Source organism: Aplysia californica, unplaced genomic scaffold (genome assembly GCF_000002075.1).
Source record: "Aplysia californica isolate F4 #8 unplaced genomic scaffold, AplCal3.0 scaffold00691, whole genome shotgun sequence".
NCBI classification, from domain to species: domain Eukaryota; kingdom Metazoa; phylum Mollusca; class Gastropoda; order Aplysiida; family Aplysiidae; genus Aplysia; species Aplysia californica.
The window spans coordinates 28,792-41,121 of record NW_004797961.1 but is presented as its reverse complement, the minus strand read 5'-3'; the positions used below and the strand labels follow the sequence as shown (position 1 = coordinate 41,121).

General features: G+C 39.3%; 2 protein-coding genes across 3 annotated transcripts in view; one reads left to right on the top strand and one right to left on the bottom strand.

Moving 5' to 3' along the window:
- Positions 1-12,330, top strand: part of LOC101859890 (N-sulphoglucosamine sulphohydrolase) — a 32,295-nt gene that overhangs the window by 17,756 nt on the left and 2,209 nt on the right. The gene's annotated exons all lie outside the window — the stretch shown is intronic.
- Positions 4,419-11,177, bottom strand: LOC101859668. Its single transcript, XM_005108443.3, has 3 exons — positions 11,020-11,177; positions 8,094-8,209; positions 4,419-6,331 (listed from the first exon to the last, which is right to left on the bottom strand). The coding sequence occupies exons 2-3, from the start codon at positions 8,206-8,208 to the stop codon at positions 5,325-5,327; spliced, it is 1,122 nt and encodes a 373-aa protein (XP_005108500.1). The 5' UTR covers position 8,209; positions 11,020-11,177; the 3' UTR covers positions 4,419-5,324.

Sequence of the window (12,330 nt, the reverse complement as noted above, 5' to 3'; positions counted from 1 at the left end):
GGGGGTGTCGTCTGATCATATTTTAAAAGTTTTGAATATCTCAGAGTATTTTTAACACATTGGCACAGTGACTCACATTATTGGAATCATTGGAATCAACAGGATCAAGTTCATACATAAATGTAATTTAAAGAAGCTTGAAGCAAAATACAATGAACATTAACATTAATATAATATATTGCATACAGTACTTACATGGTATCAAAGGCACAACTATAAAATCACATCTCAAAAGCATACATAAGCTATATTTTGCATTTCAGAATAATTTGTGAAGTAAATGCAAGTAATGAAAGAGAGAAATGCTTGCTTTCAAATTGCTGCTTCCCTCCCCCACTCTTTCCATGGACTTATAATATAAAACATATTCACACACACTGTTTTCTGTTTGAAAGAACAAAGGTAGACTTTGGAGAATAAGAAAAAAAGCAACGAGAAAAAACTTAAATCAACTCTCATACAAGAGTTAAATGGCATGTCTCTCAAATTTGAAACACTTGAAGATGTAGCACAAATGGTAGATGAGTGAAAGGATATCTTTTTCCTTACACACAATGACTCGTGTAACATTCAAATTATTATTACCTATACGATCGGGCACAGATAAGAAGAACATGGAAAACTCAGTTTTAGTAAGTGTTTTACGGCACTTGCAACACAATAAGGTCAAATAAGTGCCGAAGATTAGAGGTGTTACACGACAGAGTAACAAACACAAAAAAGAAGGAGGGGAGATAAGGATGATAGATGTTTGATAGGAAAGAAGGAGCAAACCACACGAGAGCACCCATCTACCACCCGCCTTGGAAAATTCAAAATCAAGGATAGCTTGTTCAATTTGCCAATCCCATCTGATAAATTGAAAAGGTCTTAAAGCCAATTTTAGAATGTTCGTGGTCCATATATCTTTTAAAAAAATGGAAGCACAGAAGTAATGATGACTGACGTAAGGATTGTCTTATTCCCAGTCTTGCTGTTTCTCTGTCAGAGTCTCAGAACTCGTGGTGTGAAAAGGTTCAATTGTAGCACTGCCCTGGTGAGGGAAGGGGGGGAATAGGCTGTCTGTGGAACTGTCCTCCATCATCAGGTGAACTAAACAACAACAAAACCAAAGGAAATTATTGAAGACACAGTACATAGAGTACATAATCTTTGTAAAAATCTATATCTCCAGCTGAAGAAAATAGGGAGCATTAGAAAATATCTATCTGTTGGTGTCACCAAAACTTTAATAACATCACTTATATTGTCAAGGATTGATTATATTGCAATTCCTTACTGGCTGGTGTACCTGATGAACAGTTACAACAAATACAAAGAGTACAAAATATTGCTGCCAAAATAATTACTAAAAAACTAAAGCATGATCATGTGACTCCTATTTTAAAAGCATTACACTGGCTCCCAGTGAAAGAGCGTATCATATATAAAATCTGTTTAACTTGCTACAAGTGCTTAAATGATTTATCACCAGACTATCTAAAACAGCTTTTAACACCCTATGTGCCTCCTAGAACGCTCAGATCATCTAGTGACAAAACAACCCTTGTTAAGCCTAAAATAAATTACAAATCATATGGCCAACGCTCTTTTTCATATTTTGCCCCACTTGTTTGGAATAGGCTTCCAAAAACTATCAGAGAAGCAGAAAATCTAGAAATTTTTAAGAAGAAACTAAAATCATTTCTATTTTCATCATATTTCGATTAGACAGAATGCATCCAAGCTGTAGATCGTTGTGAGTTTGTATGTGTGTATGTGCATATGTATGTATGTGTGTATGTGAGTATGTATATGTGTGTGGTGCGTGCGTGAGTGAATATGTGTTTGCATGAGTATGTAACACTATGTACCTTTGAAATTGATTTGTAAATCCATTATATGTATCATGTTAAGCGCATAGAGCATTGCATAAGTGGATATGCGCTATATAAATGCAATCCATTATTATTATTATTATTATAGAGCATGGTATTGCCACTGCACAGTACAGTGCCTTTGGAAAAAATAAAAGAAGGAAAAAAAAAAAGAGATCACTGATATGAGGTTTTTTGACTAGACAGCCAAATTTTCCAGTGATATCAGCACACCAGTCAGCTGTTTAAGAAAAAAGTTTAAAAAATATATATATATGTTTGTTTGTTTTTGTAAAGTTTTTTACGGCGCTCGCAACTGCATAGGTCATATGAGCGCGCGGGACACACCTAATATTTTCAGTTGGTAGGAAATTTTGAATTTTGCCCGGGTGGCGGCCGAAGCCTACTCTTATCGATTTTAGACCACCAAGGGATCTTTAACGTGCGCAATTTGCACACGGGCCCTCCGAGATTTTTCGCCCTTGTCCGAGAAGGCTAGGTGTAGATCTTTCCTACCAGAAGATCAGGGGTGTGGCAGAAAGATAGCAGTAAGGAGGAGCTAAGGAGTAGCAGTAGAAAGGCTGCAGAAAGAGTCAGGAGCCCAGAGGAGGGGGCAAAGGAGGTGAGGGGATGGGGGCAGAAAGTGGAAATGAAAGCAAACAACAAAACATTGCTAGAGAGCAGGAAAGGAGGTGAAAGGAGACAATTTTAGAGAAGAAATTTTTTCGGTCGCTACCCGGATTCAAACCCGGGACCTTTGAATGAGAGGCCAACACCTTAACCTCTAGGCCACGAGAGCCCCCATATATATATGTCAATCTACCATACTAAACTAATATAAAACGTCCACTATCATAAAGGATGTAGCCACACTTATATAAAACAATAATGCCACCTTACTCAGACCTATGTTGTGACATGTTGTACAGCTTATTCTTTGTTAGTTAGGAAAAAATGTTAAATTTTGTACATTGAGCAAAGTCCTCATTGTATCACAAAAAAAAAAGGAAACCAGGTTTTGGATAACAGTATTCAACATAAAGCATGATTATTCGTTTGTTGTTTTTTTACGGCGCTCACAACTGTATAAGGTCATATGAGCGCCAAGGGGTGGATGTCAATAGAGAAATCCTTACAGGGAATCTGACTTACTCTGCTCACTTCTCTAGCTTCAACAGCACAAAGTTTGCTTCGACTATCAAAGCACCCCGGAAATAGATGGCCACAAGAGTGTGACAAACATACAAAAGAAGTAGAGGAAAATGACGATAGTAAGGATTAGGAATGAAAAAGCAGCAGTTCCTCGTTGTAGATCAGGCACAGTTATGAGCATGACATAGTTGGATCAGCCCATTGACAATTCTACTGTGCATTAGAACGAGAAATGTCCCCCTTTGGGAATGGCCTAAAGACACTTCAGTCAGGGGCACCGCCCAGGGGGGTAAAGCACGGTTGACTAGAAAGAGTGAACCCAGATTAAACAAAACAGTGGCATGCACAAAGGAGGAACATTGTAAGTCTAGTAAAAAATCTACCAAGAACACATGATTTGGACAATCTAAATTGAGGTTCCATGATGCATACTAAAACAATGAATGCAGTCAATAAGACATAAAAATCAACAAATCCTATTAATGAACAAGGCTGGTGTGTCACAGTACAGAGTATGTGCTTGTTCTAGTTTAAAGTTTTAGTAAGAGTTTTACAGCACTTGCAGCACAATAAGGTCATGTAAGTGCCGAAGATTAGGTGTTATAAGCGAGTAACAAACACAAAATAGAAGGAAGGGAGATCAGGACGATAGATGTTTGATAGGAAAGAAGGAGCAAACCACACCAGAGCACCCACCAACCAGCCACGATATGAGTTTGTATAAAAAAGGTAGGGTGGTTGGCAGTTGCTGTGGTGTGATTTGCCCCTTCTTTCCTGTCAATCAAACATCTATCATCCATATCTCCCCTCTTTCTTTACTTTGTATGTTACTCTCTGAGTGGTACCTGTAATCTTTGGCACTTACTTATATATGACCTATAAATTGTGTTGCGAGTGCCGTAAAAAACATACTAAAACTCAACTTTGTACAAAAAAAAGGTTAGCAAGAAGGGGACGCGTGCCAAACCACTAGGAGGTAGTCTTTGCCTGTCATTCTGAACTTTTGAGTTATCCAAAACAATCTATATGTATGCCATACATACATATGTGACTTTGATAGAGACAAATTGCCTTCTTACTAGACAGTTTGAGTTTGACAAAGAACATCGATCATGAAAAGAATCTTTACCCTGTATAAATTATTTGCTTGCAATGCATACCTCTAGGTTCAATCTTTGAGGAGTCAGCACACTTACTGACTAGATTCTGCCTTATTGTCCTTATAAATCATAAATGATTGCTTTTATTTTTAAGGACAAGCGGGCTAACCCAGATTCAGGGGGTTTCTGGAAATCTTGACTTACACCAAAAGTGAGCATTGCCCTACTTATAGGAGAAGTTTGGTTTCATTGGTGTGTATATTAATTTGGTTATAGAGAAAACTCTCCTCATATTTTAAAGAAACTGAACTAGGGGCAAAAACTTAACCCTCGATTTTCTCAAAACAGCATTTTTCGGGATAGCCCCCTTGTGTTTAAGAGCGACCATTTATCCGCTTGCCTGTACTACTACAAGTTACTTACCGTACTGCATCCTCAAATATCAAATCCTCATTCTTTTCTGAACATGTTGGTGGGTGATTCAAGCTTATATACCCTGAAAGGGTGGGCGATTCAAGCTTATATACCCTGAAAGGGTGGGTGATTCAAGCTTATATACCCTGAAAGCGAGTGATTAGTGGGCCCCACTGGCAGGCCCTACTTCTTCACTTTCCCTTTGTTGTTCAATTTGGCCTGTCTTACTTCTTCCCAGCAATAAATGAACATTATATTGGGTTGATAGTGCTTCGCTTTACTCAAACAAAAATTAACAAACATAGCTTGGACCTGTCTTTTTCATGAGGAAAATGCTAATGTACGCTTATTTTCCCTTGCTTTTAAAAATCAGGGAATAGGTCTATGACTTGTTGAACTTAACTCTTGATTATTGCTTTCTTATTTTTCCCCACTGCCCAGTCAAAGAGGGGGAAAATGGGAGCTGCTTCTCGAGAGTGTAGTCTACCTTGTATGATACTTTAATTTTAATAGTTTGGGGACACTCATCTGCTTCAACAATGTTTCTCGTTGCCTATATATATATTAAAACAGTCTATAACTATAATCACTGTAAAAATCATTATTATAGGAAAATTTGGAATGCAGGGGAGAAAAAAATGGTGAGAAGTAAAAATGCTGCAACATGGTGTGCGCATGTCATGACATGGCAAAGAAGTGTTGTTTCATCAGGTGAAAAAGACTAAGATTGCTGTACAATTTGTGTTGATCACATGTATATAAATATACATATATATATAAAATATATATATAGTACTTGAGATCAGGTAAAACAGTTGTTGTATCCAACATTTTTGTCAACACCTCTGTGAGTGTGGGCTTGGTTGATTTCCACTCCGTTTTCCATCACCACATTTCCCATGAACACGGGTGCCCCAGAACTGCCCTTGCATGTTGCAGTTGTGTACCTTGTGATTGTGAAAGACAGGTCAAGGTCGGGGAGCTGTCGCATATACCCGCCAAACCTGGCAAGCGCGTTGTTTTCATCGCAAATATTGTAGATATTCCGCAATATTCTAACGTTCTCCATTTCTTCTTCACTTTTAACGCGATTCTGACGGTCAACTACAGTTCCGATGCTCACTTTCTTGGAAGTCCCATGAGGGTGGGAGATAATAATGGCGTAGTTCTTAGAGACGAGGCGTATTTGAGGGGGGACTTTTGTCCATGCGTAGTTTCGAATTTTGTCGAAAGTTGCAATCATTGTGAGCAAGTCTTTTTTGTGCGTGTAGCAGGTGAACATTGTGTAGTCCATCTTGTGGTTCGTGGTGTGTAGCTGGAAGCCTTTCTCTTTGTGCACCGTCCACCGTCGATCGTCATCGTTATTGTAGAAGAACTCCACTGTTGTCTTTTTGGCGTCCTCGTCGTTTTGCACCACGTGTTTGTTGGTGATGATACCGATGCCTCCGTACATTTCATGCCGAGGACCGAGCTGTTCTCTGTACGGGCAGGTCACGTCAGAGCATATCTCTTCCTTCAAAAGTTCCTCGGAGATGAGGAACACCCGACCTGTGGCCCGCCTCTGTCCTAAAATGCGAACCACGAGGGGAATGCAGTTCCATAGCCACACGTAGAATGATGGATGCCGGAGGGCCTCGGGCAGGTAGCTGTAAAAGAAGTCATTGACCGGAATGAATTCGTCGTGCTGGTGACTCTTTTCGCAGAGTGGCGCCACAAGGTCAAGGTCTGTGCCTGGTTGTACTTCTTCACCGTCGTTGTTGTCAGGAACAGATTCCAATTCCTCGAGGTCCAAAATACTGTTGCTTTCGGCTTGAAAATAAAAAATGAAAAAGAAATGTAGTAGAGGAATTTGTGACTGTTCATACTAGGACCACTGAAACTAAAAAAACGAAGACAGGCACAAGGTCAAGACAAGCAGACTGATAACAGACAGTGGGGGTTGATTTGAAAATTTAAGATAAGAGAGATTTAAATTATACATTGACATACATAAATATATGAATCATTTTTTGTGATGTATCAAGTTTTGTGTTTTTTCAAAATTCTATGGAATAATAAGATACACAATTGCTGCTTCAGATTGTGCCATTTTACGAATGTTTTCAATGACATGATCCAGCTCATATTATCTCGTTTTATTTAAAAAAATAAGATTTAAGCCTTTGATTTTTTGTTCTTAACGATAAAATATTGTCTAGGGAGGAAAGCAAGCCCTTGTGGCTAAAGTCAAATACTTCACACATCCCTTGGAAAGTACATTCTTTGCTCACACAACCTTTAAAAGATCTCAGAATGTGAGTTATAAAGCTGATCTTTGTGGTACAGTAGGTTACAATCTTTATCTGCAACAATTTGAGGTTGGAAATCAAGAGGAAATGATAATACAGCATAACCCGGTTGGTTCGAACACAAATTACTTGAAATCACGTTTCCGTCAGACTGTGTCTGCGGTCCAGTTTTTTCTTCTTCTTTATCTTTGTAAGAAAATTACGCAAAGCTTGAACACAAACACGGAATAGTTGAACTAATTACGCCGCCGTAGAGGTCAAAAGTCAATGGTCTTTGAGGTGCACTTGAGACGAAAATAATAAAATTAATTTTTTTAAATGGAAGAAGGCAAGGTTGGTAAAATCTCCCCCCCCATCAGAAGCAGCTTGCTGTGCTTTTTTTAGCGCGCTGCTCGACACACAAGCCCTCTGCACGTGCCTAGGCCGAGCTAAGCATGTGTGGAGCAGGCGAAAGGACGGGTTGTGCTTCATGCGATCGGTCGCCCCACTCCTCTTTGCAAAGGACTGCGAGCTTGGTGGGAGAGGCGAGGCAGGGCTGGATTGTTTCGGCGTCGCGTTGTTGATTACTGTTGCAATGCTTCTCTTGTCAAATTGTCTATGTTGTGAAGAATTCGAAAAGGCATCATTCCATTGGCGCAGACTGAAGACCGCCCATATTAACCCGCGCAATTAAACTGTCTTGGTACCGGAAGGCTCATTACCAGTCGAACTCGAAAGCGTTGCTCGTCCTGTTTCTCGTCATTCTCAGTCTGTCTCTCAAATTTCAAGTTCAAGTCAATAGGCATACATCTAACCTATCTGGTCTGGGACAATGGACGAAAAAGGAAATATCTCTTTTCCGACCTAATCTTTGTTGCTTCCCTTGACTATCTGACACAGCCGATGCCATAACACTGTTCACTTATCCCTCGAACTACCGAGGCCAGTCCCTACAAATTCAAGCTATCCGTGTCATACTTTATAGACTTAAATTGCTTTCTGTCCTTGAGTATTTTATCTCAGCTCAAATGGTCTACACACAGTGCAGGTATATTGTGTTTCACAGAGCACTGAACAATTGTTTCTTTCAAGAAAAGACATTGACTTAAATTATGCATCCCAGTAACTCAGATTTCAACAGTAGCTCTGAAAATTGAATCTGAATGTCAGCCTCTGTTTCTGACACCATTCTGAATTTGTAGATCTATATATAATATATATGTAGGGTATTTTAATTGTAGATTCAAACACTTGAATTAATTTCGAGGCCAGTCTTTGTTTTATAACCCAACTGGCACACTTACCGACAAAAGGGTATATTCCATCCAAAATATTGATGCACGAACAAGAATGGGCAATCATCCAACATCTTGGGCAAAATCTGTACACATTCTTTCTTCTTGCCATCAAATGTGCCATTCTGAAAAATACAATTTTTTTATATTAAAAAAAACAAACAGGATAGACTTATGTTCTAGGTCAGATGTGGTTTAGTAACTTCTCAGTTTTTTTACCCCTTCGTTCGTTGCCTTAAGGTGGTAGGTACATCACAAAAATGCGTATAATTTTAAATGTGTGCTGCACAAGCACATGCACGCAAGTTGGCACGATTGGCCATTCTTGGTTACTTAAATGATGTTTCATATATGTGTCCCGCTAATCACCTGAAGATTTAGCCAAAAAAGAACTGTGTGAACTTGTATTCGGGAATGAAATATGTTCATTTTGAAATCAAATTTTTTTGTATTTTAAACACGAATAAAATTACTTTAAAAAGGCAGTAATTTATTTTTCTCATGGAACCATCTCAAGTCCAGGTTCTCAAGTGTACCTCTTTCCTAGTTAAGTTTAGTTTTCTGCTGAACTCAAATATCTACTTCATTTCCATTGCAAATCATTACTTTTTCTATTCTTGATAGTTTTTAAACGAACTATGATACAGTAGACCCAACAAAGGAGTGATGCTTCCTAATGAGCTTAGAGAAAAAAAATCTGTGCCGACAGTAGGAATGCACGCACCCCTTTGCAACCAAAGGTTCGGCGTTGGATTTGTCATGCCTTCAGCAAGTGAACATACAAAGCAAATCATGAATTTTTCACACTCAAAGAGTTAACTGTGGGATGCATTAATCAATAATATTTATTTTTAGTAACAGAAGTTGGCTTGGGTTAGTCTATCTGGTTCCAGAATCTAGGAATCTAGCCCTATACCTAGAAAGGCAGTGTGATTTTAATCTAAACGAAATGACTATTTCTCCGAACGCTCGGGAAAATAAACTTAATCTCTATTTCTCTGAACGGTTTCCGTCCTCGATATTTTTTGGTTATTAAATTTAAGAGACTTAGGCGTAATCTTTCTTTCTGCCATACTGCGAGGACTGAGAAGAAGCATTTTTGGCATCGAATTCAATTTCTAGAGCTAGATCTAGCGATTTTTAAATGTCTTAATATTCAGATACTCCAGTTGTGGTTGGGGCGTTCCCGGACTATACTTCATTTGAAAATGCCTTCAAAAGGTACTGTGAGAAAACAGGACTGCACGACCTTGGGAGTAACCTTTATATTTGGATTTAGTCACCCCTAAAGCCAACGCACTAAAATCCTTCATCATGTAAACCAAAAAAATCCCTCCACCCCCCCACCCCCCACCCCCACCGCGCCTCGTTCACACCTTATACACACACACATGCGTGCGCATGCGGGCCACTCCATTCGCAAATCATCAACAAATCTCGAGAACAGAAAAACCGTTTGGAGAAATAGAGTTCAAGTTTATTATCCAGAGTGTTCTGAGAAATAGAGCCGGTCTAATCTAAATCTATTATAGAGTATGTTACTTTAGCATAAGATTAAGATTCTGATTTAGTCTAGAAAATCGGTACAACTTAAGAAGGTGGGTCCCCTCTGTTTAGACTTGGCATCATCCACACAGAGTACTGGATATCGATGAACTGATTTAAATATTCGGCATCAATGTTTTATCATTAGAGTCTAGATCTAGCCTACAAAATGATCAGTAAAATTTCAATTTTTTTTTAACAAGGCAAGGGGGGTTTCAGGGGTGCTTGCCCCCCTCACTAGAACAAAAACATGGATTGGGGGGTTTCATGCCCCCCTGAATTTGATCATTGCCCCCCTGAATTTGACCATTTATAATTTGATGTTGGCCACCTTGTCTCACTATTCTCACCCCCCGCCGGTGAGAATAGCTCCAACCCCAGTGTGGGCATGAGGCGAGGACTACCCCCTGACCTCTTGCAGGCCGATAAAATCACCTAGGCCAGTGGTGGCTTACCGCATGTGGTTGGGAACGAATAATTTATAATGAAAAAACATTGTTTGCCTCTCCAGTAGGCTAAAAAAAGGCTCACTACCGACACTGCGCGGGATGTGGGACCAGCCGCCGGCCGGACCACTCGTGGTTTACACTCTAAGTTAACGATGGCTGGCCTCTCTGCACACAATACATTATGGTTCAAGGTACAGAGAGTGTGTACGAACATAACGAGACACGAGCACGAGACTATGCTCTTGCACGACAGTTAAAGGGTTGTAATTTAATTTATTCAGACCAAATGGGCATATAAGCAATCAAAGCTCTATTATTAACTTTCTTTTTCTTGCCTCTTCTGTTCCCTTCTTCTTGAACATTTGGAGTTGGGAGCCAAAAAAGAGCCAGAGAGCCAAATGAAATTCTCCGGGCTAGACGCGATCCAAAAGAGCCAAATTTCTGGGATTTGGCTCCAATTTGACAACCCTGACTGGGACTAGATCTAGATCTATGTCTATTCGGTCACCAACACGATCCTGTGGAGCATCACTATCAGCCCTGGTAACCTCAGCCCCGATCCCTCTCTTGGGTCATAAATCTGGTAAAACAAGGGAGGGGGTGAGAATAGCGAGACATATTAGACGGGGTGAGAATAACCACTTCCTTCAAAGATGTTTTGCAATTAGGTTTGATAGGCTATCTCTCCATATCGGCACGCGCATAAAAAAGTAATCGTTTAAAAATAAAGAACCAGAAGTAGCCTAACAGTTGGTGGGGTCAAAACTAGACTTAGATCTACTAGATTCTAGATCTAGATATAAATCTAGATCTATCTAGTCTAGTTTAGATTTAGCTATCACTACTAAGTCCTGACTACTAGATTCTAGATTCTAGATCTAGATCTATCAGATCGAGATCTCGACCAAGTTTCAATGAGTCGAGAACTTCGTTATACTCACATGCTTTTCAAAACAAAACTCTGACACAATGGTACAAGTCATGGCATTCTTGTCAGATCATTTGGTGAAGTTTGGACCAAGTTGGAGACCATCCTAACCTAAGCTGATCTGAGAGCAGTAATTTCATCACTGGCCAGTTCCTCAACAGTGATCTCGAAAACAATCATGTCAAGACAATATGTTTACTTCCGGGTTCACGGCTCATGGTCTATTCGTGGTTTTGGGAAATTCCCGCGATAAGTTTTCCAATTCCAAGTCCAAAACCCTTTTTTCAAGGAAATAGCAATTTTCAATATTTTATAATGTTGCAACTTCTAAGAACTTTAAAATTTAACTATTTTTTAATTAATTTTTTTTGGGGCGACCCTAACCGGGTTTGGTTTGCTGGGAAAATAATCGTATATTTTTATTTATCGAGATGTGAATGACATGCCCCTAATTTCTTATATAACGACACATGCCGGATTAATATAAATAATGTGACATAATAGAGAATTGGTACTTCTTTTGGTACCTCTCTGGTACTGCTGCTGCTGCTGCTGCAACTAATAATGATAATAATAATGACAATATAATACTAGTAGTATTGTTATGAATGCGTATCCCTGTAGTTGATGATAATTCTTTCGCAATCTAAAAAAAAAGAAAAAGAAAAAAGAACTATGCCATGCAGGCTGCATGCATCCTGAACATGCGTTTGGTATATATCTACTTTGAAAGAGTGAACATTTGACATTTATTTTTAATAGTAACAGCTGGAAGAGGACATGAGAACAATTGGCATCTTCAACGCTTGAATGACCAATTAATTACGTCTTTGTAATTCTTATATATTATGCAAGTTATTCTGTTACGCGTGCGATACTTTCTGCAGACCTCATGTTTCCACAAACGTCTCATCGGGAATTTCCTGAAACACATGTATCTGGAGTTCACGTTCACCGTGGGAACTTTATTTAAATTCTATTGTAAATTTAATTTATGTAATTCATCCTCAATGCCTGAACTGCAACAGCCTAGGGAACTGCTATAACTTTTTCTTCTAATCGTCATTTTTCCTCTACTTCTTTTGTATGTTTGTCACACTCTTGTGACCCGCTATTTCCGGGGCGCCTTGATAGTCGAAGCAGACTTTGTGCCGTTGAAGCTAGAGAGGTGAGCAGAGTAAGTCTGATTCCCTGTAAGGACTTCTCTGTTGACATCCACCCCTTGGCGCTCATATGACCTTATGCAGTTGCGAGCGCCGTAAAACATCTACTAAAACAAAACAAATCGTGGGAACTTTGGGGTGTTCTTGTCGGTTTGGGGGGG

Bases quoted from the DNA above. Each gene is read 5' to 3' on its own strand.
- LOC101859668 (XM_005108443.3), bottom strand. From the start codon at position 8,208: ATGGCACATTTGATGGCAAGAAGAAAGAATGTGTACAGATTTTGCCCA. The intron at 6,332-8,093 runs GTAAGTGTGCCA...TTTATTTTCAAG, and splicing joins TGGAATATACCCTTTTGTCG to CCGAAAGCAACAGTATTTTG.